The following is a 22,178-nucleotide window of genomic DNA, read 5'->3' as shown; positions in this document are numbered from 1 at the left end:
CTGTGTGAGTGTATGAAATGAGTAATGGTAGGGGAAGATGCTTGAAGGGAGTTCAGAAGGAGACTACTTTGAAATGGGAAGTCTTAGGGGCAAGGGTCGTAAAAGAAACTCTCTGGAGAGGTAGGATTTTTTTTTGCAGGCTAAAAGCCTGCCTTTCCACCCTATGCCACTTTAGCTGGGCTTTGGGGTTGCCACAATTCCTGCCTGATGCTTCCATGAACAATTAGAAGTGGGGAACCCTCTTCCAGCTCATTCCTTTTCTGTTGGTTCCCCTGGGGGTATCACCCTATCAGATATTTATGTTGTGCTTCAGTCATCTCCTTGCCCACCCATCCCCTCAGCTGTTAACAGTAGACTCCCTTATGAGCCCATGGATAGGCCCTGACTCTTTTTGGAGTACCCCCAGCAGCTGTTGCTTTCTGGGAGAGCTGGGCTTGGCTAAGGGCAGAAGATGGGGAAGAACAGATGGAGAACGACCCCCACAAAGGCAAGGAGGTTCAAGAGGTGGCCTGAAATGTGTAGGGGCTACTAGGAAGGGAAATAGAAGTAGGGATTTGTGAAAGAAATAAATGAGAGGAAAGGGTGGTTCGGTGTGGAAAGGGAAGTGGACCCAGGATTCAGAAACCAAACTGCCCCATCCACTCCCTTCCTCCTGGGAAGGCCCAAGTACCTTTTGGTGACACTCACTTCTCTAACTCACATCTGGAAATGAGGGGATGATTACCTGTCCCAATAAATACTCAATTCAGGGGCAAGGACGCTTCTCTCCCCCAGTCTCCAGGCTCTTCTCCCCATTACCAGCTCCTGCCTCTGAAGCTGGGCACGGCCAGTGCCAGGGGGCACTGCTTCAGTCTCTAGGATCACAGTACCCATGCCAGGACTGAAAGCCATCTCATCTTCCAAAGACAAGTGGTTTAAAGAAACCCTTAATATTGGGGGTTGAGGGTGCAGGAAGGGAGTGACACAAACAGGAAAAAAAACACTTGTTTGATGGGAGAGTGTTCAGGGTTTTTTTTTTTTTTTTTTGTATTTTCCAAGTTTATGCTTTTCTTTAGTTCATTCCTCTGGTCTCTCCATCTCTCTCCCGTGCACATTTGCACATGTACTCTCTCTCTCTCTCGCTCTCGCTCTTTTTTTTTGGTTGTGTATGTGTTTCAGTTTTTTTAAAAGAACTTTGGATTTGCCATTGGGCAGCGCTGGTCCCGGAGGCTGGACACCCACGTGGCAGGGCTGGGACAAGGGGCAGGCCCATGGCTGCTGAGAGGATCTCTGTGTTTAAAGCCTTTGAGAATAAGTTACTGCAGTTCCCAGGGTTCAGGGTAGGGGTTGGCAGAGGGGTTCCTGGCGGCGGCTCCCCCAGAGTCCAGGCCGCAGGGGCTCCTCTGTCAGGCAAGGAGAGGGTTAGGAGGCAGGGGTGTGGGGAGAAAGAGCTGGGAGCACTCCTCCCCCTGCCATCCTCCAGTTTGGTTAGAGTTTTGTGGGCCCCCTGCCTATCCCAGACTCCAGCCCCGGAAGCCAACTGGGTATTTAGGAAGAGTCTGCGAGCAGTATGGCGCTCCAGATGAAGGGGGTAGGAAGGGGAGCGGCAGAGTTAATTTTCCTGCCTCCTTCTTTGTCTTGGGTTTTCCTTTTCTTCCTTTTTTTTGGTGTTTTCTCAGTCAGTGGAACAACATGGGATAACATGTACTTGCATGTGTTTATGAAAGTTGCAGCGACGGGGGATTCAGTGGGGAAGAGGTGTAGGAAGATGGAATGAGGAAGATTTTGTGTATGGTGGGCAGGGCGGACGTGATGAATCATCAGGGTGGCAGGAAGGGATGGTGCCTGAAATTCTGGGGCAAGGAGCCATGGAGGATCAGTCTGTGTCTGGGGCAGGGGAGGAGGCAGGACTCTGCTGGAAGTGGGGTGTGTGAAGCCCACTGAGGGCAGGAACTGAGAGTCCTGTGAGGTGGGCAGAGCCAAGGGTGGGGGTGAGGGACTTGTGCTCCCATCAAACACCCCTTGGGGGAAGAGAGGGAGCCCTGAGGCCCTCCCCGCTCCTCCCATCTTGGTTTATCTGTTCATAAAGCTAGAAGTGTAGAGGTAGTAGTAGTTTTTGGGTTGGAGTCCGTGTGAGGTAATCTTGCTTCCTCTTTGGCAAAAGCCACAGCAGCTGAGGCAGCAGTGGCGGCGTTGGTGATGGTGACAGGTGGGCCCCCTGGGGGTGGGGCCGCCTTGCGCCTGTGGGCCGAGGAGCGCAGGTGGGAGGCCAGGGCTTCATGCCCACTTAGCAGCACCTCACACGCCAGGCAGTGGTAAGTGCAGATGGGCACCCGCAGTGGGGGGGGCGCGGAGCCCCCAGAGCCCCGCCCAAAGAAGCAGAAGGACCTCTGGTGAGCAGTGGCTGGGGCCTCCCCATCAAATGCCGTCTTGCACTGGCGGCACAGGTAGCGGTGGGTCACATCCACGGTAGAGATGCCAGTGCTGCCTGTCAGCAGCTCATCAGCCTCCCCATCCCCTGCAGCAGGCAGTTCTGGAGGCTTTGGAGGTGCCGTGGCTGTGGGCTCTGGGGGCTGGAGGAGGGCACTGGGGAGCAGTCCAATGAGGGTCTGAGGTATCACAGGGTTCATGGGAAATAGCCCCTTCTTCATGCCATAGAGCTGTTGGAAGTAGGCCCCCTGTAACTGGGGGCCAAAGACAGCTGGTGGTGTGGTTCCCCCTGCAGGGGGCAACGGGAAGGGCAGGAATTGGCCCCCCAACAGGGCTGGGACAGTGGCCTTCAATGCTTTGAAGTTCTTGAAGGCATCAGTGGAGGAGTTGGTGGGGACTGTAACTGGCTTTCGCTCACCAGAGACCTTGTCCCCAGAGGGCTCAGTAGGTGGCCCCGGGGCAGGGTCAGTGGTGGCAGCTGTGGAGGTGTTGGGTTGGTCGGGCCTGGGTCTCTGAGGTAAGGGGCAGCCTGGGCCAGCAGTCTGGACCACTGTGGTAGTAGGCAGGACCGGAGCGGCAAGGCCGAGGGGGCCTGGGGAGGTGAGAGGAGTGATGAAGGATCAGCCACTTGGCCAGCACCCTTCCTGCTCTCCGACCCCCAGCCACACACCCCCATTCCCACAGCCCAGCCTCCTACTCCCTTCCCTCCCTCCCCTCCCCCAAGAGCCGGCAACAGAGGAAGACCAGGAGGAGACTGGAGATGGGAAGGGAAGGGCCCGTCATTGGAGGGAGATGCTCTCTCAAGTCCAGCTCCTCCCCACTCTCACTCACCTGAATTGAAAGGAGCTAAGCCACCCACTGGAGGCTGGGCCAGAGCTGGGCCAGACAAAAGAACTGGGGCCAGGCGAGGCAGGGCTGGGGCAGCCCTGAGGGGCAGAGAGGCGGGTGTGGCAGCAGGTGGGGCCTTGGGGGCCTGGGGTGTCTCCAGTGCTGGGGCTGAGTCGTAGCACTTGCTTTCACTCTTCAGCTGGGCTCGGACTGCCTCCTTCAGCTTGGCCAGGTGCTGGCGGGAGAAGAGATGGCCTCGGCAGGAGACATAGAAATCATACTTGACATCACAGTAGGGGCAGTTGGTGCGCTGGGCTCCCAAGGGGCCCTCACTGCTGCCCCCTGCCCCACCAGCAGCTGCCCCCTGCAGTTTGGCCTTCTTTTCCTTGGCACGAGCATTCTGGAACCAGACCTGGATGACTCTCTTGGGCAACCCAATCTCCTCCCCCAGCACCTCACACTCCTGCATGGTGGGGGTGCGGTAGGCTTCATAGCAGGCTTTCATGATCTTCAACTGTAGGCTGCTCATCTGGGTCCTGTAGCGCCGCTGCCCCATTCCATCTGGAACCCCAGCCCCACTTCCTGGTCCCCCACTGTTCCCTGCAGCCCCAGGGGACTCTGGTTCGGCCAGACTGGAAGCAGATGAATCACTTAGATCCCCTGCAGATGGACTGCAAGCCTCGATCTCTGGAGATGCTTTAGTCAGTTCCTCTGGGCCCTCATCCTCACTGGGTTGGAGGGGAGGTGGGAGAGGTAAAGGTGGCTCTGGCACTGGGATGGGGGCCTCCTTCCCAGGCGGTAGGAAGGGTAGGGGCCTGGCAGCAGGGGTGACTGGGGGATAGGGAAAAGCAGGTGCCTCCCTCTTTGGGGCCTCCCTCCCAGTCCTTTCATCTACCTTGCTCAACAAGAGGTTGAACTTGGGGAAGGCTGCAGAGGCAGGTGTGACAGAGGGCTTGACTGCTGGATTGGGCATCCCCCCGGGGGTACTTCGAAACTGGCCTTTCCTCTCCCGGGCCCTGGTATTCTGGAACCAGACCTGCACCACTCGCTTTTTGAGCCCCACCTCCTCGGAGATGCAGTCGAGCATCTTGCGCGTTGGGTTGGAGTCCTGCATGTACCAACGGTACAGGATCTCTAGCTGCTCTGGCAGGATGGTGGTTCGCAGGCGCTTGTCCCTGGGGGGCTCGCCCTCCCCTCCACCCCCTGCTTCACTGCCTGTGGGAGACAGGCTGCCATCATCATGTTTCCGTTTAAGGGGTGGTCCTGGCACTGGTGGTGTGCCTGCCACCAGGGGGTTTCGCTCTCCAAACACCAGCAGAGGCAGATCCAGGAGGTGGGGGGCAGCACTGGGCTGCACAGATGTCAGGAAGTGTAGCCGGCGGTGACTGGTCAGGAGGTCCTGGCTGGGGAAAGACATGGTGCACTGGTCACAGGTTTGGACTAGGGAAGGTGAGGGAGGGATGGCCCTCCCTTCTGGCTCTTTGCCTCCTGGCTTTGTTGCCTCTGCTTGGCTTGGCTCTTCCCTGTCTGGAGGTTCTAGGGAGGGGCCGTCGGGCCCTGCTAGGGGTTCCTCTTCTATATCTTCCTCCTCTACCTCTTCTTCATCTTCCCCTCTCTCTGCTTCTTCCTCCTCTTCTTCAGGGGGATGGTCGTCATAGCATTTCTTGAGGTGCCGTACCAACTCAAAAACACAGGAGAAGGTGGCATGGCAGCGCCTGCAGCTGGAGGCTCCCCCAACACCTGTTGGCACAGGCCCAGCCTCAATGGCATTTTTGCGTGCTTTCTGGCGGGCATTCTGGAACCACACTACCACTACACGGCTAGCCAGGCCCAGAAGACTTGCGAGCCGCTCCACCTCTCCATCCTTGGGGTAGGCACTGGTCTCAAAGAAAGACTGCAGGGCCTGGGTCTGGAACTCTGTGAACTTGGTTCTGGAGAACCGGCGGCCTGGTGGCACTAGTGGGAGAAGATTTCCTTTGGAGATTTCTTCCTCCTCTGGGGGCCAGAGTCCTCCCGCCCGGCTTCGCTCCTCAGCAGGACGCACCACCCCTGCATCAGGCTCTGGGACCAGGAAGGGAAGGCCCAGCTGGGGAGCAAGTGAATCCAAAGACCCATCAGGAGGTTTGGGGGGCTCTGCAGGGGGTGGATAGAGGCTATCATAGCTCTTTCGAAACTGAGCAGCATAACGGCTCAGGGCCTCAAAGGGCAGAAAGCGGCGGTGGACATGCTCCTCATGTGTCTTGAGGATAAGCATATTAGAGAAGAGTTTACCACAGGCCCCACAGGCCAGCTTGTCCCCACCCCCCAGGGCCTCCAGTGGGGGTGGGGCTGGGGGAGGGGGCCCAGCCTGCTTCCCTTCATTATACTGGATCACCAGCTCAAAGCCGAAGTTTTCAAGAAGGGCTTTGGCTGCAGTGCGGGCTGCTTCATTGGGCATTGGGTGTAGGGGTGAGATGGGCCCTACCTCATTCCCCTCTTCAGCCATGGGGGGTCGCTCCCACTCTGGCTCAGAAAGCTCAGCCTGTGGGGGTGGGGGAGGAGGGGTGGCAGTTGGCAAGGACAAGAGGGGTGCAGGCCCAGCCAGAGCCAGCTTGGGCCCCACCTTGAAGTCATGGAGGTAGAAGGGCAGGAGCAGCTGTTGCTGCTGGAGCTTAAGCAGTGATTCGGGCACCAGAGGGAAGGGGGGCAGGACCGGTGGGGTAAAGAGGGGGGCTGGGAACCCGTGCAGGTCCAGGGGAGGTGGGGGAGGGGACAGGAAAGGCAAGCCAGATATGAAGCCACTGGAGTCAGGGCCCTTCTTCTCAGCGCCCACCTCCCCCTCAGCCTCCCCTTCCTTGGGCTCTTCTTGGCCACGCTCTGGCCCCTCAGCCTTGGCGTCAGTCTTGGCCCCTCGAGAGCGAGTCTGGTGCAGAACTGAGCGCATGTGAATCTCCAGGGTGGAGCTCTGGTTGTAGGAGACTCGGCAGACTGTGCATTTAAAGGGCTTGTCGGTGGCCGCAGCAGTGGTAGGTGAGGCACCAGCTTCTCCTCTGGTAGGGCCAGAGGGGTCAATGGCAGCCTTCTTCATCTTGTGCAGGTGGGAGACAGAGTTATAATGGACCAAGAGGATATTCTTCTGCGTGAAGGACTCCTTGCACACAGTGCACTTATAGGGCCGTGCAGGGTCAAGAAACTTGTCCAGGGCAAAGTTAGTGGTCTTCCGATAGGTCAGAGGGTGGCGAGAGTCAGGTGGAGCTGGCTCTGCAGGGTGGGGCTCCCCAACCATCCCCTCTTCCTCCTCAGCCATGGTGGGAGGAGGAGCCATTTCTTCAGCTGGTGCATCAAGCTGAGGGACTGGAGAAGGGGGCTGGTCAGGGCTTCCCATGGGCTTGTCAGGGGCCTCAGCTGAGGGTGTGGGAGGCTCAGGAAGAGGATCAGGACTGGTTTCCGGGGTCAGGTGAGGGCCTTCTAGGGGAGAGAGAAGGTGGCAATGAGAAGGGAAGTTTGTCTAAGCCAAACCCCATCCACTCAGTATCTAGGGCAACTGACCATTGCCTCAGTTATCTTCAGACACTCTTGATCTGTGGAGCCAGGTCCCCTTCCTGCCACACTGGAAAGCTTGCCATCCCTTTTCTTACCTACTGTCTGGTCTGTACTGGGCACAGGCTCTGGCCCAGGAACAGGGGGATCTGGGTCATTTCCCAGAGGGCTTAGAGTAGGCCCTGGCAGCACCTTGGTCGTAAAGGTCATCTCCACAGTCGTGGCCTGTAACAGAAGAACTCTCAGTGACTGCTACCGCCCCCCACTACTCCTGACCCCCTGCTCTGCCCCTGTGCCTGTGCCCAGCCCATGCCCAAGCCTTCTCTCTGGTCAAACCTCCCACCTATCTTCTGCTTTTCCCACAAGAAGAGGGCCTGGGCTGCCACCTTTTCCATCCAGCATCCTATGTCTGCTGTGAACAGTTCTCAGGACCTAATGGAAGTGAAGTGAAAGAAATGCTGAGCTTCCTCACTGGTGAGTAGGAGGCATCTAGGTAAGCCTCAGCAATGAGGTTTCCTCTAACTCAAAAATCCACCTCCCAATCTGTGAGATGCTGCTTCTTTCACCGGTACCCTCCCGCCAACACACAGGCCTGCTTCTTCCTGCCTCCTACCTGCCCCCGATGGGCCTCTGGAACAGGTCCTTGTCCAGCCTGTACTCACCACAAGCAGCAGCTTCTCAACACACTCAGGCACCACGTTGTGAAGGTGGCTAAGGTGGAACTGCAGGGCGGGCCGACCCATCAGCTGCTCCTGGCACAGCGGGCACCTGTACTTAGGCTGCAGTGCATGTTGGGAGAGTGCATGAGCCTTCACCTGGTCAGACTCTGGGCTCAGGAAGCTGCAGTAGGGACAGCAGAACGCCTGGGGGCACATGGGTGGTGGAGGAGGCGTCAGAGAAGAGCAGGATCCCCCCGTTGCTCAGCCCTTTGGGATTATGGACACAGGCCAACCTCCCACTCCTGATTTAAGAGCGGCATGGGAAGATATCACAGACCCAGTGGGAGTCCTGAAACCTGGCTCCTCCCTCATTTCCCTTCCATGGGACAAAGGCCTAGGCTAGACCACCTTGCCTGACTTCTTTGGCCCTCTCCTGCCATCTTGGCCTCTGTCTTTCCTTGGTCTGTCTGTCCCTGTCTCTGCTGTCATACTCAGTTCTCCCACGGAAGTGTGGCCTTTTATTTGCCTACCTCCCTCGGACTTAAGTTTTCTTATCCACCCCCACCCTGCCTTCTCCCTTGAAATGGCTCCCCTGCCCTCTGGCCCTTTCTGGATCCTGCCCACACTGTGCCTCTCTGGGGTCCTTGAACTAGGTGTCTTCTGAAGAAGAGCCCTCCCTACCTGTCTGCTCAGAAGGCGGCTCATTCTCCCTCAGAGGCTCAGCAGCTCCCACTTTGTTTTCCTTCCTTTTTTTTTCTTTCCTTCTTAATGTAAACAAGTGCCACAGCTCCCCCAGTGGTCCAGGAGAATTCTGGCCGGTTTTTGCGGGCGCATTCGCGCCTGCACCTCCCGAGGGGCAGGGCCAGGGGTCTGGGGCGGGGCCTCAGGAGGCCACTCAGTTTCCTCAGTCACCTGACTGCCTGACTTCCCGCCTGCATTTCTTGTCTCCCTGGCCCGTTTCCTCTCCTCCCCCGGGGGGCCAGGGAAGGGATGGCCATAAAGGAAGGGTGTCCAGATGCTCGTCTTAAAGCAACTAGCCCTAAAAGCAGACATTGGTCACAGGTCTGTAGGAGGAAATAGGATTAGGAAAAAGTGGAGCTAAACAGAGCCTTAGCGACGGCAGTTGGCAATAACTCAGCATTACGTATTGCAGTCCAGCTTGGAGAACTGCGAGGCACAGGTGTCACGCCAAGACCAAGTGGTGGGAATCCCCTCTGAATAAACACCCAGACCCCAGAACTAAACTGCCCTGGGACTTGCTGCGGTCAGGCAGAGGCTCAAGTCCTAGAGACGGAGATTGGCAGGGTCTGCTGCCTGGGTGGGTTGCCTGAACCCTCAGGGCCAGACTGCGAGCTTTCTGTAGGAGTGGACGTCCACGGCTAGTTGTCTTGTCTCCTAATGAGTAAAAGTGCTGGCAGCAGTGTTTTGTTTTTGCCTTTCTCTTTTCATTTCTTCACTCTATTTCTTCCCCTCCTCCCCCCACCTACCTCCAACATTTCTTATCTTCAATACAGTTTCTGTCAAATTCCTGTCACCTCTTCTCCTCTCTGTGCTCCACTCCTCAGGGCTAGCTGTGCTCCCTGCATGGTGCTGACATGGTAACTAGACCTAGATGGAATTTCTTAATGTATTCTGAGTGAAGTAAGTCTTGAGCATGGCCAAACTGGGTCTACCTTTAGTCTGCAATCTGTCTTAAAGCTCTACTAATTAGAATTGTAGGCCTTCAAATATAGGCAGATCTCAGTAAAACTAGGCCTCCCACCCTGAGCTCTTCCCAGTTACCCCAGTTCTGACCGTGGTCTGGTTAGCACTATCTCCAGCAAGGTCAGTCTTGTTCTCCGCCTCTTCAGAAGCTGAAGATGAAAGGAGAGGAGATTAAGAGACGCTGACAGCCCTCCCTCTTCCTTTCCAGACCCCAGCTCTTAGGATGACCTGATCTGTAGCAGAGGGCTTCCGGGGGAGGTTGGTGGGCTCTGGGGAAAGGGAGCACAAGGCTGCTTCAGCACAGGCAGGCTCATCTCTGCGGGGCTGAGCCCGGGTTATGGTGCTGACCACCAGGTTTGACCCTAAAGGTCGGGCAAGCGCTCTCCTTCCAGGGCTCCTCCTCTCTTCCCTCTGCTGAGCTCTTTCCTTTGGCCAGGTTGGCTCCTCCAAGCACAGGAGGCTGGGCACCTGGACTACTTCAAGGTCCCTCATGCTGCTCAAAATGTATGAGAACCAGGGGCCAGGGACGGCAAGGCACTGAGGGAAAATGGACCAGAAAAGCGACTCACCCAGTTGTTCCATCTTGTTTGGGGCATCTTTCTCAGGTAAGGGGGTGGCAGAAGTCTTCCCTGTGTAGGACAAGGAGAGTCAGCTTAAAAGGGTGAAGCATCAGGAAAGGAAGGTATAGGGCAGAGGAAGCAGGACAAGTAGCCAGAAGGAGAACATGAGTGGGTGAATCAACAGGCAGACACAGTTCAGAGGATGAGGGAAGAAATTAGTGCTAGAACTGGCAGGGCTTAAGAGATCTCTGTGAGCCCAGCCACCATCATGTAAGGATGAGGAAACAAGTCCAGCAGGAGGCCACAGAAACAGGACTGAATTCGGCTCCCTGTGTCAACTGCTTCTGGAAGCAGGGAGTCCAGAAACGTAGGAGGGGCACTATAGAAGGAAGGAAGGGGGTAGAACTGAAGCAGCTGTGGTAAGCAGGAGGCAGCAGGTCTAGCTGGGAGAGGAGATTACCACTCAAGTAAGAATTGACAGATGGCGTAGGAATTTATTTTCAGTGGCAGCCTAATTAAAGTTAAAGTTCCTTAACTCCATTCAGCCCTGCGCCAGGATCATTAGCTATTGATCCGGGCCCCTCCGGCACTTAACTCCAGCCAGCATATTGGCAATTCAATTAGCACCAGTCAGTGCAGCCTATCCCTGGTTCCTGCTGCCTTTGCCCTTACCCTCACCCACCACTGGCTTCTACAAATCCTGGACACCCATACCCACCCATGAAAGCCCCTTCCAGGCTCTTCTGCATCCTCTGGATCAATGGTGCCTGGTGGGCTGTTTGTGGTCTCTGCTGGTACAACCTCAGCTACCTAAGAGGGACCCTAAGCTCAGCCTTTGGACTGAAGACCTCCTAGGAGACAGGATGAGGCTTGTCAAGGGCTTCCCATCCCTGGTGACCTCAGGCCATACCCAGAGCTCCCATATTCTGACATGTACTGGCCCCAGCACAAAGCAGATTCCATTCTTTGCTGTTTTCCTCCCTGACCACCTCCTGCCACCCACCACACCCAGCTTTGCTAGGACACTGGTTACTACTCAGAATCACTGGGTGATTCCTCCTCACCTCTCTCTTCCTGTTCTGTTCTCCCCCCACAAAGTCCCTGTCCTTCTCTGTCACCTCCCTCCAACAGCCTCTTGTGCCCCCATTTGGCAGCCCTACTGTTCCTGAAATCTGGTTTTATCACCCCTCCACACCCCATTCCACTTCCTATAGACCTGTTTCCTGTTTCTCCTTCCTTGAACCACCTCATCAGGCCCCAGCTCCTGCACCCGCTGCCCCCTCTCCAGTCCCCTCTTCCTCACCAGGAGTCCGGAGCTGCCCATGGCTGAAGCTCAGGATGCCCTGAAGAGCTGCGAGCCCTTCCTCAGCTGCAGGGCCACTCTGTAGCAGCTGCAGCCGCTGCTGGGCCTGGGCGTCACGGTGCGCTGGTGCACGGAGGTGCTGCAGCACTGCCAGGCGCGAGGGCGTCTCCCATGTGCACAGCAGGCAGCGGAACAGCCCCAGCTCAGCCCCAGCCGCTGCCCCCTCCATCTCCAGCAGAAACTGGAAGCACGGAAAGAGGTTCAGGCCCAGAAGGGATAGACACCTCCAGATATCAGGGGACTCCTCTGCTTCCCCCAAGGGGGCCTGGCCAACAGCATGCCATCCTACCAGTCCCTTTCACCCACTTGAACCCCCTTTCCCCTGCCTATGGCCACCTAAGTATTACTGCTTTTTCTCCCCAACTTCCTTCTCTTCCTCTTACCAGTCCTTGGATTCCCTCCTAAAATGTGAGTGGAATCTGATTCCATCCTTTTGAACTTCTGGTGATAAGAATGACTGAGCAGACATGGATCCCTTACCCTCCAGCCCCAACCGTCAGAAACACTGAATAAAGTATTGGATCCATGTCATGAGAATGCACCAGCCTTTGGTCTCTTTCTCTACGTCTGCCTCCAAATAGTTTATTGCCCTGGGGGATACTTGCCTTTTTCTCCAACTGTGCCCCCCTGGGTTTTTCCCTCATTTTCCCACTCTACATCTCCTCACTCCATATCCATCCCCTTCTCTTTCCTCCCCAAAGTCTCTGTGTTCTGCTCTTCAAGTCCCAGGCCCTTCCTGCCTGCTCTCACCTTATAGATATGGCTATTTTCTTCATGGGCCGCACCCCGGGCATGTAGCTGCATCTTCTCCTTGCTGTTGGACTCAAAGTCACATATATTGCAGCGCAAGTGCAGAGGAGGGACAGACCCATAAGGAGCCCCATCTCCCAGGGGCACGGAGGAGGGGGTGCCCATGGCCCCACCCCCCTCCCTCAGGTGGGCTGCTAGCTGGTACTTCTGAGCATGTTTGTCAGTCTTGAGGTGGAGCTGGAAGTTGGCCTTGAGCTGGGTGCCGTAACAGCAGAGCTTGCAGCGGTGGGTGTCACCAGCCACCTCCTTCCACTCGGCCTCTGGGAGGCTGCGGCCCACACTGCAGTGGTAGAGCAGCAGCTCCAGGCTGTCTGTGCCGAAGGCCTGGCACACCAGACAGCGGAACACCTTCAGGGATGGGCTGTCATCTGGGGGTGGTGAGGTGGACAGGCTGTCAGACAAGGAGCCCAGGAGCTGACTTTGAGGCAGGTGGGCATCCGGGGAGAGGCTGCCAGGGGCTGGGGAACAAAGGTGGATTAGTGGCCCAAGGAGAGAATGGGGCCGGGCAGATTTGCTCTGGGAATGTGGGGAAGTGGGCAAATGGGGATAGTGCTGCAGGAGCTGGGGTTACCTAAGTTAGGGGCTGGTCCTTAGGAGACAGCAGGGAATTGAGTTTGGTCCTGGGGAAGAGGAGCAGAGCCCAGGGAGCTTACCAGGTGTGGGGAACTTGCGGGCAGACGCTCCGAGGTGGTGAAAGCCATTGAGCAGCAGCTGAGCTTCCAGGGGCTTATCTGGCCTCAGCCCAGGGCCAGGCAAGGGTGCCTGAGGCTGCCCTAGGGCCTGCGGTCCAAAGTACTTGAAGAGCTCAGAGGGGGTGGTGGGGGCAGCTCCTGTCTGGGAAGGGGGGCCTGGCCCCACCAGCCCAGGTGGCAGGCCCAGCGGCAGCCCCTGGTGCAGCATGAGGACATTCTGCATGTGCTTCTCGGAGGTCATATGGATGCGCAGGTTTCGAGAGATGTTGGTCTCATAGCTGCACACCTTGCACTGCCAGGATGATTTGGTCTTGGGCTCCTTGTCTCCTGAAGAGGGTGGGAGTGAGGCCTCCGGGGGACTTCCCTGCCCCCCGGGCCCCGCCTGGAAGCCTTGCAAGTTGGCCAGGTGCTTGTCGGATTGCATGTGGATGCTAAGGTTGCCCTTGGTGGTGGTGGAGTAGTTGCAGACGTCACAGCGGTAGGGCTTGTAGCCGCAGTTGTAGCTCTCTCCCCGGGCCAAGCGGGGGTGGGCGCCCCCTGCGCTGCAGTAGCTGCAGTGACTGTTGCTCTCCGGGTGCTTTTCCCGCATGTGTACATCTAGGGTCTGCTGGTACTTGTAGTGCCAGTTGCATTTGGGACACTTGAGTGTTTTGCAGGAATTGCGCGAGTGGAGCAGAGACATGTGGCTAGACAGGCTAAGGCCCTGGAAGGCTGCAGGGGCTGGGGTGTAGTCGTCAGCCAGGCGGAAGGGCTGGGGTGTGTCACTGGGGTCTTCAGGGGAGCCCACTGGGGCAGGGAGAGTGCCCCCATCCTTGGAGGTGGATGAGCTTTGGTTGAGTCGGGGGCAGAGCCCTCCATCCTCTTCTTGCCTCTCATGGAACCAATCTGGCCCTGCCTCGCCGGCTGCCATTGGCAAGTCTTTGGCTTGGGTTGGGCTGGAGTCCCAGGTGACCAGGGTTGTGGAGGGGGAGGGTGGGCTGAGGGCCATGACATCTTCTGCGGACAGGACAGGGGCCTGGGCTTCTGCCTCAGGGGGGCCATCCTCAGCCTGGTCTATATTCGCCTCCATGTTCACTGTGCTGCTGTTGTCAAGGGCTATTTTCAAAGGGGAGCAAGTAGGTGATTTTGGTTCCAGAAAGCTTAGGAGGGCCACGCAGCCCTTGTCCCCCTCCTGGAGCACGGCTGGGTTGCCTGGCAGGCCCTGGTGTTGGATAGGGGTTAGCTTCACCCCGTGAGACTGTGTGTGGCCCATGAAGGCCCAGGGCCTGCTGAAACCCAGGCGGCACAGGAGGCAGAGCCAGAAGAGGGCCCTGTGGTCTCCCGCCCTGCTCCCCATGGGGCCGTCTTTGGGATCTCCGGGGGGGTTTGGAGCCAGCTGGTAGCTCCAGAAGACTCCATCCCTTCCCTCATAGGCGGCCGGAGATGGCACTGAGGTATCGTGGGACAGAATTTGGTCAGAAGAGATAAAGCCTTGGATCGGGTCAAAGCCATGTTGGATATGAAGGACAGTGAGGTGTGCAGGGGGTGAGTGGGCAAGGAGGGACAGGCTGGACTCTTCCTTGATGCCCCCCTCACCCCAGGAAAAGCCCTTTGGTAACAGGAGTTCACTGGCACCTGGCAGGGACAGCTTGGCCACTAGGCAGGCCTCACCACCAGCTGTGAAGAGTAAGTGGTTACGTAGGTCCACAGGAGGGAGCCCTCCTTCCTCCTCCTGCTCCTTGTCTTCTCCCACCCCCAGGTCCTTTGGTGGGAAGCCACCACAGCCAGGCTCTTCCCGGGGCTCCCCAATCTCCTTTGGTGGGACAAGGCCACAGCCTGACTCCAGGGGCTGTCCCCCTGGCTCCGAGGGCCTCATGCTGTCAGAGTTGGAGGGGGCAGCAGGGGGATCTTTGGTGACAGAATCAGAGGGGGTGCTGGGGGAGGAAATGTCCGGAGGCAGGGATGGGGCATCGTGTCCAGGGGATGGAGTGGTGCCAGTGGTAAAGGATGCGTTAAGGGTGGCCATGGCAGATGGAGGCGTGCTGGGGGTTCATTTCAGTGTAACAGCTAGGACCCTGTGGGGGAAGCACAAAGAGGGCAGTGCTGTGAGGTGGCAGAGGAGACACACAACTGGGCAGGTGACTCTTCAGATACTCTGGCCCCTCTTCCCTGAGCACCAGACCAAGGAACCCAGTTGCCAACTGGAAGCTTCATTTAGTGTCTAACAGACTTCAGACTTAACGTGTCCCAAATCAAAAATCTTTATTTCTCCCTGTTGTTCTCCCCATCTTTCCTACTCAGAAATTGGTACCACATTAATCCAGTTGTTTAGGCTAAAGACCGACAAGTTTCCTCTTGCAATTCAACAGCAACCTCTCAAACATGTGTCACTCCCTCCATTTATCTTCATGTCCACCAGCACCATCATACCCAAGCCCTTCTCTCTTTCCTGGACTAATGCAATGGAGTCCACATTGGCCTGTTTCCACTACTGGCCTTACCATCCAGTCTCCTTCTACCCAGCAGCAAGAATGAGCTTTCATTTAACTCTCAATTATGAAAAATGCCAGACATCCATAAACGTAGAGCAAGTACTATAAGGAACCCCTTTGCATTTATCACCTGACTTCAGCAGGTGCCAACCCACAGCCATCTTGTTTCCTCTGTATCCTCACTCACTTCCCCTTCTCCTGTATTGTTTTAAAGCAAATTTCATAAAGAATCACCTTTTAAAATGTAAATCATACTATATTCTGCTTAGAAGCTATCAATGTTTTCTCACTGCACTGTAAATAAAATCCAAATTCTCTCTGACCTACAGAAGGAACTATCTGGTCTGATACCTGACTACCTCTGATGTATCTTAATACTTTCTGTCCACTCCACCTGGCTGGCTAGCTCCAGCCCACTGGCCTCCTTTCTGTTCCTCAAACACACCAAGTTCATCCTTGCCTAAGCTGCTTACTTTGAATGGAATGCTGTTCCCCAAGACCTTCGAGTGGTGGCTCCTTGTCACCTGCTTCAATAGCAGGTCTCTGCTTAAATACCACCTCCTCAAAAGGCCTTCCCTTTCCTCTCTACAGAAGGTAGCATAGCCCTGGGGAAGTTACTTTCTTCAGAGATTTATCACTACCTGCTATTTCCTGGTTTTCTTATCTCTCCCTTCTAGAAGGAAAGCTCTATGAGAGCAGGAGCTCTGTCTGCTTTATTTATTGCTCTTGTCATTAGTGCTGAGAGAGATGCCTGCTGTACATATATATAGTCAGTACATGTCCACTGAATGATTGGATTCTGGGAAACACCTCAGATTTTCCACACCCTGAAGAGAGGTAATATCCCTAAGTCAAGGGCCTCTTGCCAGAGAGGCTGTAGTGAATTTCCACTGGCCTGCAGGCACATGTGCTCTCAGATGTCAAACACAGTCAGTCTCTGGTCACAGCATGTGTAATAGGTGGGAACTTCCCTGGTCAGTTGAAAGACAACCACTTGTATGTGATTAGCTGCCTCCTCCCCAAAGAGATAAAAATAATAATAATAAGTAACAGTAACAATATTACTCATAGTTTTTAGGTACATATACCATGGTCCTGGTACTGTGCTAAATGCCTTAATCAATTATTTCATTTAATCTCACAACAACCTTATTTTACAGATGAGACAGCCAAGAAACAGTTTGAGTAAGCTGCTGATTGTCACACAGCTCTAAGGTGATGAAACTCCTGAAGGCACAGAGCTGTACCCCAAACTGTGGCCTGGGCTCCTCCATCCAGCGAGACTGTCCCTGAAACAGTACAGGCAATGTAAGGCTCCAGATGTCTAGAAATCAGGATTCCTAGGCTCCTTCCAGCTGACTAGAAGCACTAAGCCTCCCATGCTGCTCCCAAGTTTTCTTGATTTCCCCCCCATCAAAACCACCAATTCCCCACACCTCACCATCCCATACTTCTCCCAAGATTATCCTCTCCAGTTCTTAGTATCAGCAGATCTCTAAAGACTGATTAACCTTTAACGCCTAAACTAAGGCAGAGTGCTTCAGGGGAAGGGGTGTGGCCTCTCCTTCTGGGTCAGCTCTAATTGTCACTTTCAGATTCTGGATTTGTAGTGTGCTCTGGTCTGTCCCCATCTAACCTGTAGACCCCCATTCCCACCTTGCTCCTCCTCCTGGGGGGCTAGCCAGGCATGCAGTCAGAGCCTTTAAGGAGCTCTGCCTGGGGAAAGACTGGCATGCTAATGAAAATGCAAATCGGCACCTGGGCTAGGGGTGGAGGGGATGGGAGGGTGGTTGCAGAACCAAAAGGAAAGTAAAGGAATTAGATGGAGTGGAGTTATCCAGGGTCACCAGAGAGCAGAGAATCCCTTGAAGTTGTGGAAGAAAGGCATTCCTCCTACAGAATCCCGGTGCAGGAAGGGATGAGGGCGTTAAGTGTGCTGGTTTGTGAGGGTCTGACATTGCACTGTCACCCCCACAGTGGGAGTCCACCACTCTTTTACTGCTCTACCTGGTGGGAAGAACTGAGGTGCGGCAAGAGGGGCTTTTCCTGGACCCTGATGCTAAGGGCTGCAGGAGGTGGGTGCCCTCTCCCTGGCTGGCCCACCCTGCCTACATTACAATGATCAGCTCTTTCTCCCTGACTCCTAACTCACAACTCTAGATCAAATTTCAGAGGACTAGGAAGACCAAAGCCTCAGATGCTCTCTTCTCAGCTTCTTCTTCCCAGGATTGGAAAAAGGCACAGCAGAGTCCCACCTAGAAACCAAAGCATCTTAGCTTGTGGGTGAGACCCGGATTGCCAAGGGTAGGTCGGCAACTGCTTAAATTGCAAATCTCTTCCCCACCTCCCCACCTCCCGCTCCTCCCCTTAAGGAAAGAATTTCCATTGCAAATTGATCTCTGCCTCAGTGCACCCCCCACCCCCACCAGCGACTCCCCCTCCTCTTTCTCCTCCATGCCTCTCCCATCATCCACTATTTATTATAAACCTCTAACTGCAGCAATTATTTTTCACTACCCCCCTTCCATTTTCCTCCTCCTCAATCTTTTCTTCCTTCCCTTTCTTAGTCTCCTGTGTCCCTTCTCTGCCCTTCCTGCCTTGAACCTAGTTTTCATCTGTTTGTGGAGATGATACAGAACCAGGTGACAGGCCTAAAGTCACTCCCACCTACCACCCGCTGGCCAAGAGTCATGTTCTCTCCCAGACCACTGCTATTCCTCCAGAAGACCCCAGCTTTCCTTAAGAGCATCTCCTCTCCCCTGGGACACATTTTAGATATGGGAAAGGAAGAAGGGGACCCCTCCAGAGGCCCAGACATTCTGGCCTCTGGAAGGCAGGAGGAAGAGGGTGGATGGGGTGGAGGTGGGGGGGTACAGTCTGGGGTAGAGGCAGGGCTGGGAGCCCATGAGGAGAGGGGTTTGGGGAGACAGCAGTTAGTGGTGGCAGTGTGATTAGAGCAGAGATTGATGTGAAGGGGCGCCACAGACGGCAGAGAGAGTCAATAAAATGAGAGGATCACATTAGAGGCGACAGAGAGAGCTTTAAATTACAAGGCTGCTGCCACCGAGGGGGATGGGAGGAGGCAGGCCTGGAGCCTGGGGAGAGTGGAGACCTCCCCTGAGATGAATCTTCCTGCTCCAAAATGGCCCTCAGTCTCTCTCGCTGTCCCTTCATTCTGCCTCCTTCCCTAATGCTTCTCAGCCTCACAGCGGGAGAGAGGAGAAGGGAAGATGGAGTGAAAGCTATGAGAACTAGGAGAGCGGTTTTTTTGGTATTGCCCTCTTCCTCTTTCCAGACCTTGTTATTCCTCAGGATGAAAGGGGAGAGTGGAAATGTTCCAGCTCAGCTGGGGAGTTGTTGCCCCACAAAAACAATCACTGATCTGCAGATATTCTAACACTGGAGCAGGGCAAAAAGGCACCTGGAAATGTCTGGGCAAGAATTTGTACGTAGGCATTCCCTGGTCAAGGGCAGATACACAATTACTTAAAAGAGAAAGCAGCCAGGGAGCCAGGAGGATCCCAGACAGACAGTAGGACCCAGAAAACCCAAACGTAGTGGATCGGATAGAAAGGCTTGGCTGTGAAGTAATGGAAAGTTGAAAAGGCAGGCTCTGAGATCAGGCAAGACAGGGAGGATGCAGGGAGACCTGAGAACCAGAGAATTACAGGAGCCAAATGGGCAGCTGCTAATGAACGAAGGGCCAAAGAAATGAGGCCCGTGGAAAGAGAATCTGCCCCTCACTGAGGAGAAGCCAGGGCATGGGCTCAGGTGGGTGGGCCAGGCACACTCTCTGGAGCTCAGGAAGACCAGAATTCCCCTTGGGCTGGGACGCTCCGACCTCGGCCCAACAGGAGAGGAAGAGAAATACGGCTGCTCCCTCCTGGTTACAAAGGGAACATCCCTGAAGAGAAGCCTGGATGGAGATGGGGGTGCGGCCGGGGCGGGGGGCATGGACTGGCTTCTTTCCAAACCCACTGACGGGGGCAAACACTTTCCTAGCAAAACCTGCCAGAAGGCATTGACATGTCTGCCTAAAATTTGCATGTGATGATTTCCACATCAGAGCCTTCCAAACATTTTTCCCTTTCCCTTTTCCCTTTGTTACGTCTACCCTTCTTCCCTTACGGAGTCAATTTTTAGGACCTTTTCTTTTCTCTTTCCCCTGAAATTCTTGCCTCTAGCACTGCTCTCTTCCACACTGACAAGGCGGGCCTTTTCCCCCTTTTTGTCTCAACCTGTTGCTTTCAAAAGGAGGCAGCCTTGGAGGGAGGGAGGGGAAGAGAAACAGAAAAGATCTAGTGTGTATGCCCTGTGTAAAGGGGGTTGTTTGGTATGAAGAACAAATAAACTAACTAGATGAACTTTATTTTTTAAGGCAGGAAAAGATGATGGGCTTTTGGATTCATACAGACCCAGGCCAATTCCCCACTCGCTAGCTGTGCAACTTTGGTAAGTTACTTATTGAGTCTCAGTTTCCGTATCTGAGCAAATAGGAATAATACCTTCCTTACTCGGATGTTGTCAAGACTGAACTAGGAAATGTGAGAAGTGCAGACCCTAGGCATGAACCAGATTAAATCCTTTCCTTCTCTCTTGACTGTCTCCTCCCACTGAAGGAGCAAGGTGTTTGCAGGTGGGCTGACAACTTTCCTGCCGCTTCCCCTTCTTCACCGCCACTCATACGCTAACCTCTGCGTTTTTCAACTGAGGGCAGATTAAATACTATTACAATAAAAAAAAACAACTAACAATAATAAGGGCAGGATTTAAATCTAGTCTGCCCAGCAGCAGAATTCCTTTCTCATTTGGTTCTCTTGATTGCTGGGCCTAGAGATGCCCCCATTATCCCAGAGCAGAGACCGGAAGCTTTGCCCAGGATCATACTCAGCTGGGTGCAGAAGCAGCTAATACCTGGATCAAACTATATGGCCTCTCCCTGCATTCAAAACTATCAGTTTCTCTGGTTCTAAGTCTTACCTTCTATATTTAAAAAGAAAACAAACAAAAAGGGTACTTTCGTTCCTCCATTTTAATTCTACCTATTTCTCCTAGACCTCTCCTTCCTACCCCACCCCTGCCCCAAATATTTAGGGAGTACTTACTTTGTGCAAGATCAGTATTGTCCAGAAGAGAGAAAATAAGAATGGCAGGGCGTGAGATAGACAGGTAGGAACAGGAGTGTCACAGAGGGTAAAGAGAGAGCAAGGCAGAGGAGGAAGGAAGGGGTGGAGAGAGAGAGACAGGGAAGCAGGTGGGAAGCTGAATCTCCATCTTTGCATGTAAATCTTACTCCACTGAGGCCTCCCAGCTTTGGCATCAGATTGGGCAGGTGGATGAGAGGGATGGAGCCAGGAGGCCTCATCTCCCACCTTGCATGATGTTTAAGGTGGGCAGGAGAGAACTGTGTGAAGTGTGAGGAGAAAGGAGAGGCTGAGGAAGAATACGGGGTGGGTAAGGAGTAGACAAGGGTAAGACGGGAAGCTGTGGGTGGACTGAAGCCACAACCAGCCAGTGGGAGGTGCCTCCACATTTGCACGGCCCTGTTGAGGTGTGCCACTGGAGAGTGGGTGTTCTGAGAAGAATGGAGCCTCTTGCCCATGCATCTCCTTTGATGATGCCACAAGTGTTAGGACAGTATTGGAGAGCTGTGTGATCTTGTTGGTACACCGAGAGACTGGGGCTTAGACAACCACACAAAGCCAGCTCTGAACCCCTCTATAGGAGCACTCAGGAGTTGAGGGACAGGGAGTTGTGCCCTTGAATTCAGATTCAGGATCCTGTCAGATTCTGGCAGGGGGACCCCTGTAGCATCAAAGGGATTACATGCAATTCTTCTAGAATTATTTGGAAGGTTAGCATTGTAAGTGCATATATGAATAGATCCTTCTGGTTCTTTAATTCTACATGAACCCTTCTGATGGTAATGACTCTATTTAAATACTATTACAATAAAAAAACAACTAATAATAATATCTTCAAATGTTTACCACGTGCCAGCCACTGAGCTGAGCCCTTTGCAAACATCACATGACCTAATCCTCCATTACAGTCTCATGAAGATACAGCTATTCATTCCCATTTTACAAATGTGGAAACAGGCTTAGATGGGTAAAGTAATTTTAAAGGTCTCACACTTGGAAAGAAGTAGAGTCAAGAATGGACTCAGGTAGCCTGATCCCAGCACTCTGATCTTGGCTTAATTTATAAGCTTCTGACTGGAGTCTGGCTGGCATGCATTTTGAGTGAGATCTTTGAGTGTGTACTGCCCTTAAGTGTGTCGCCTTGAGCATATGTCATACTCCTCTGAGCTTGAAGGTGTCATGTTTGATGGCCATCTCCGGTTAGTTTCTTAGTAAAAGATGGCCCAGGACCACTGTTTTGTGCAACTCCAGGGGGCACTATGCACACTGCTGTCTAGGTAGGGGCCCTGGCCATTCTTTTTGTGTGCACCTTTGGGAGATGGGTGGAGATCAGTATCAAAGGTTATTTGCTTATATGTGTACTCATTCGTGATAATGTCTCTTAAAGTTCAAAGTCTATATATTTATAACCATAATAGCAGATAAGCTTCATCAGACAAGCAGTATGGTATTTAAAAAAAAACACAACCTTTAGGGTCAGGCCTGGATTAATTCTAGTTCCATTCCTTAGGTAAATGACCTGGGGTGTTTTGCTGAAACCCTATTTCTTCATATGAAATGAGAAAGAGTTCCTCACAGAGTTGTATCGAAACGATCATTATTGAGACTTGTACTTTGAATGTGATCAATAAATGGAAAAGATAATTATTCACCCACGTGCCGTATTTCCTGAGTTGGGGTGTAGGTGTGTTTACTGCTTTTTGTTGTGTGAGTGGCTGTGTGGCCCTGTCCCAGCACCTCTTCAGGTTAGTGACGGTGCTGGCTGGCCCTCAGGCCTCTGGCTGGCTGTGGGTGCTGGGGCTCCGCCGAGGCCCCCCGCTGTGGGCCTTGGCTTCCCGTTCAGCGGCGGGGTGTCGGGTGTGCGGCCGCGTGCCTGTTTGTGCGCGGTGGCCCGGCTGGCGGGGGCGTGTTTCGGGTGGTGGTAATTATTGGGATGGCTCAGCCCTAATGAGTGCGATCCCGTTACACTCGCGCCGCCTCTAATGGGGCTAACCTCATTTCACAGCCATTAGAGATGGA

At 54.2% G+C, this 22,178-nt stretch overlaps 2 protein-coding genes across 10 annotated transcripts in view; one reads left to right on the top strand and one right to left on the bottom strand.

Moving 5' to 3' along the window:
* Positions 1 to 21,808, top strand: part of NGDN (neuroguidin) — a 60,737-nt gene extending 38,929 nt beyond the window's left edge. For 5 of the 9 annotated variants that reach the window (XM_057488575.1, XM_036884628.2, XM_036884629.2 and 2 more), the window contains 4 exons: positions 16,176 to 16,230; positions 17,188 to 17,319; positions 19,394 to 19,467; positions 21,670 to 21,808. In XM_057488575.1, coding sequence (XP_057344558.1) covers positions 16,176 to 16,229 — 54 coding nt within the window. In that variant the 3' untranslated portion in view covers position 16,230; positions 17,188 to 17,319; positions 19,394 to 19,467; positions 21,670 to 21,808. Of the gene's footprint in view, positions 1 to 10,985; positions 11,124 to 13,956; positions 14,069 to 16,175; positions 16,231 to 17,187; positions 17,325 to 19,393; positions 19,468 to 21,669 lie in introns of those variants that run through there. The other 4 variants (XM_057488572.1, XM_036884630.2, XM_057488571.1 and 1 more) reach the window with 4 other exon arrangements.
* Positions 1,629 to 14,824, bottom strand: ZFHX2 (zinc finger homeobox 2). Its single transcript, XM_057488579.1, is given in 9 exon segments — positions 1,629 to 3,036; positions 3,237 to 6,684; positions 6,855 to 6,981; positions 7,419 to 7,619; positions 9,210 to 9,268; positions 9,689 to 9,748; positions 10,983 to 11,223; positions 11,793 to 12,310; positions 12,506 to 14,824. Coding segments are annotated over 9 exon segments (7,674 nt in total). The 5' UTR covers positions 14,550 to 14,824; the 3' UTR covers positions 1,629 to 2,060.
* Positions 21,809 to 22,178: the final 370 nt, after the last annotated feature.

Source organism: Manis pentadactyla, chromosome 11 (genome assembly GCF_030020395.1).
Source record: "Manis pentadactyla isolate mManPen7 chromosome 11, mManPen7.hap1, whole genome shotgun sequence".
Classification (NCBI taxonomy): Eukaryota; Metazoa; Chordata; class Mammalia; order Pholidota; family Manidae; genus Manis; species Manis pentadactyla.
Note: the sequence above shows the minus strand (reverse complement) of the source record. Positions and strands in the feature narration are given on the sequence as shown.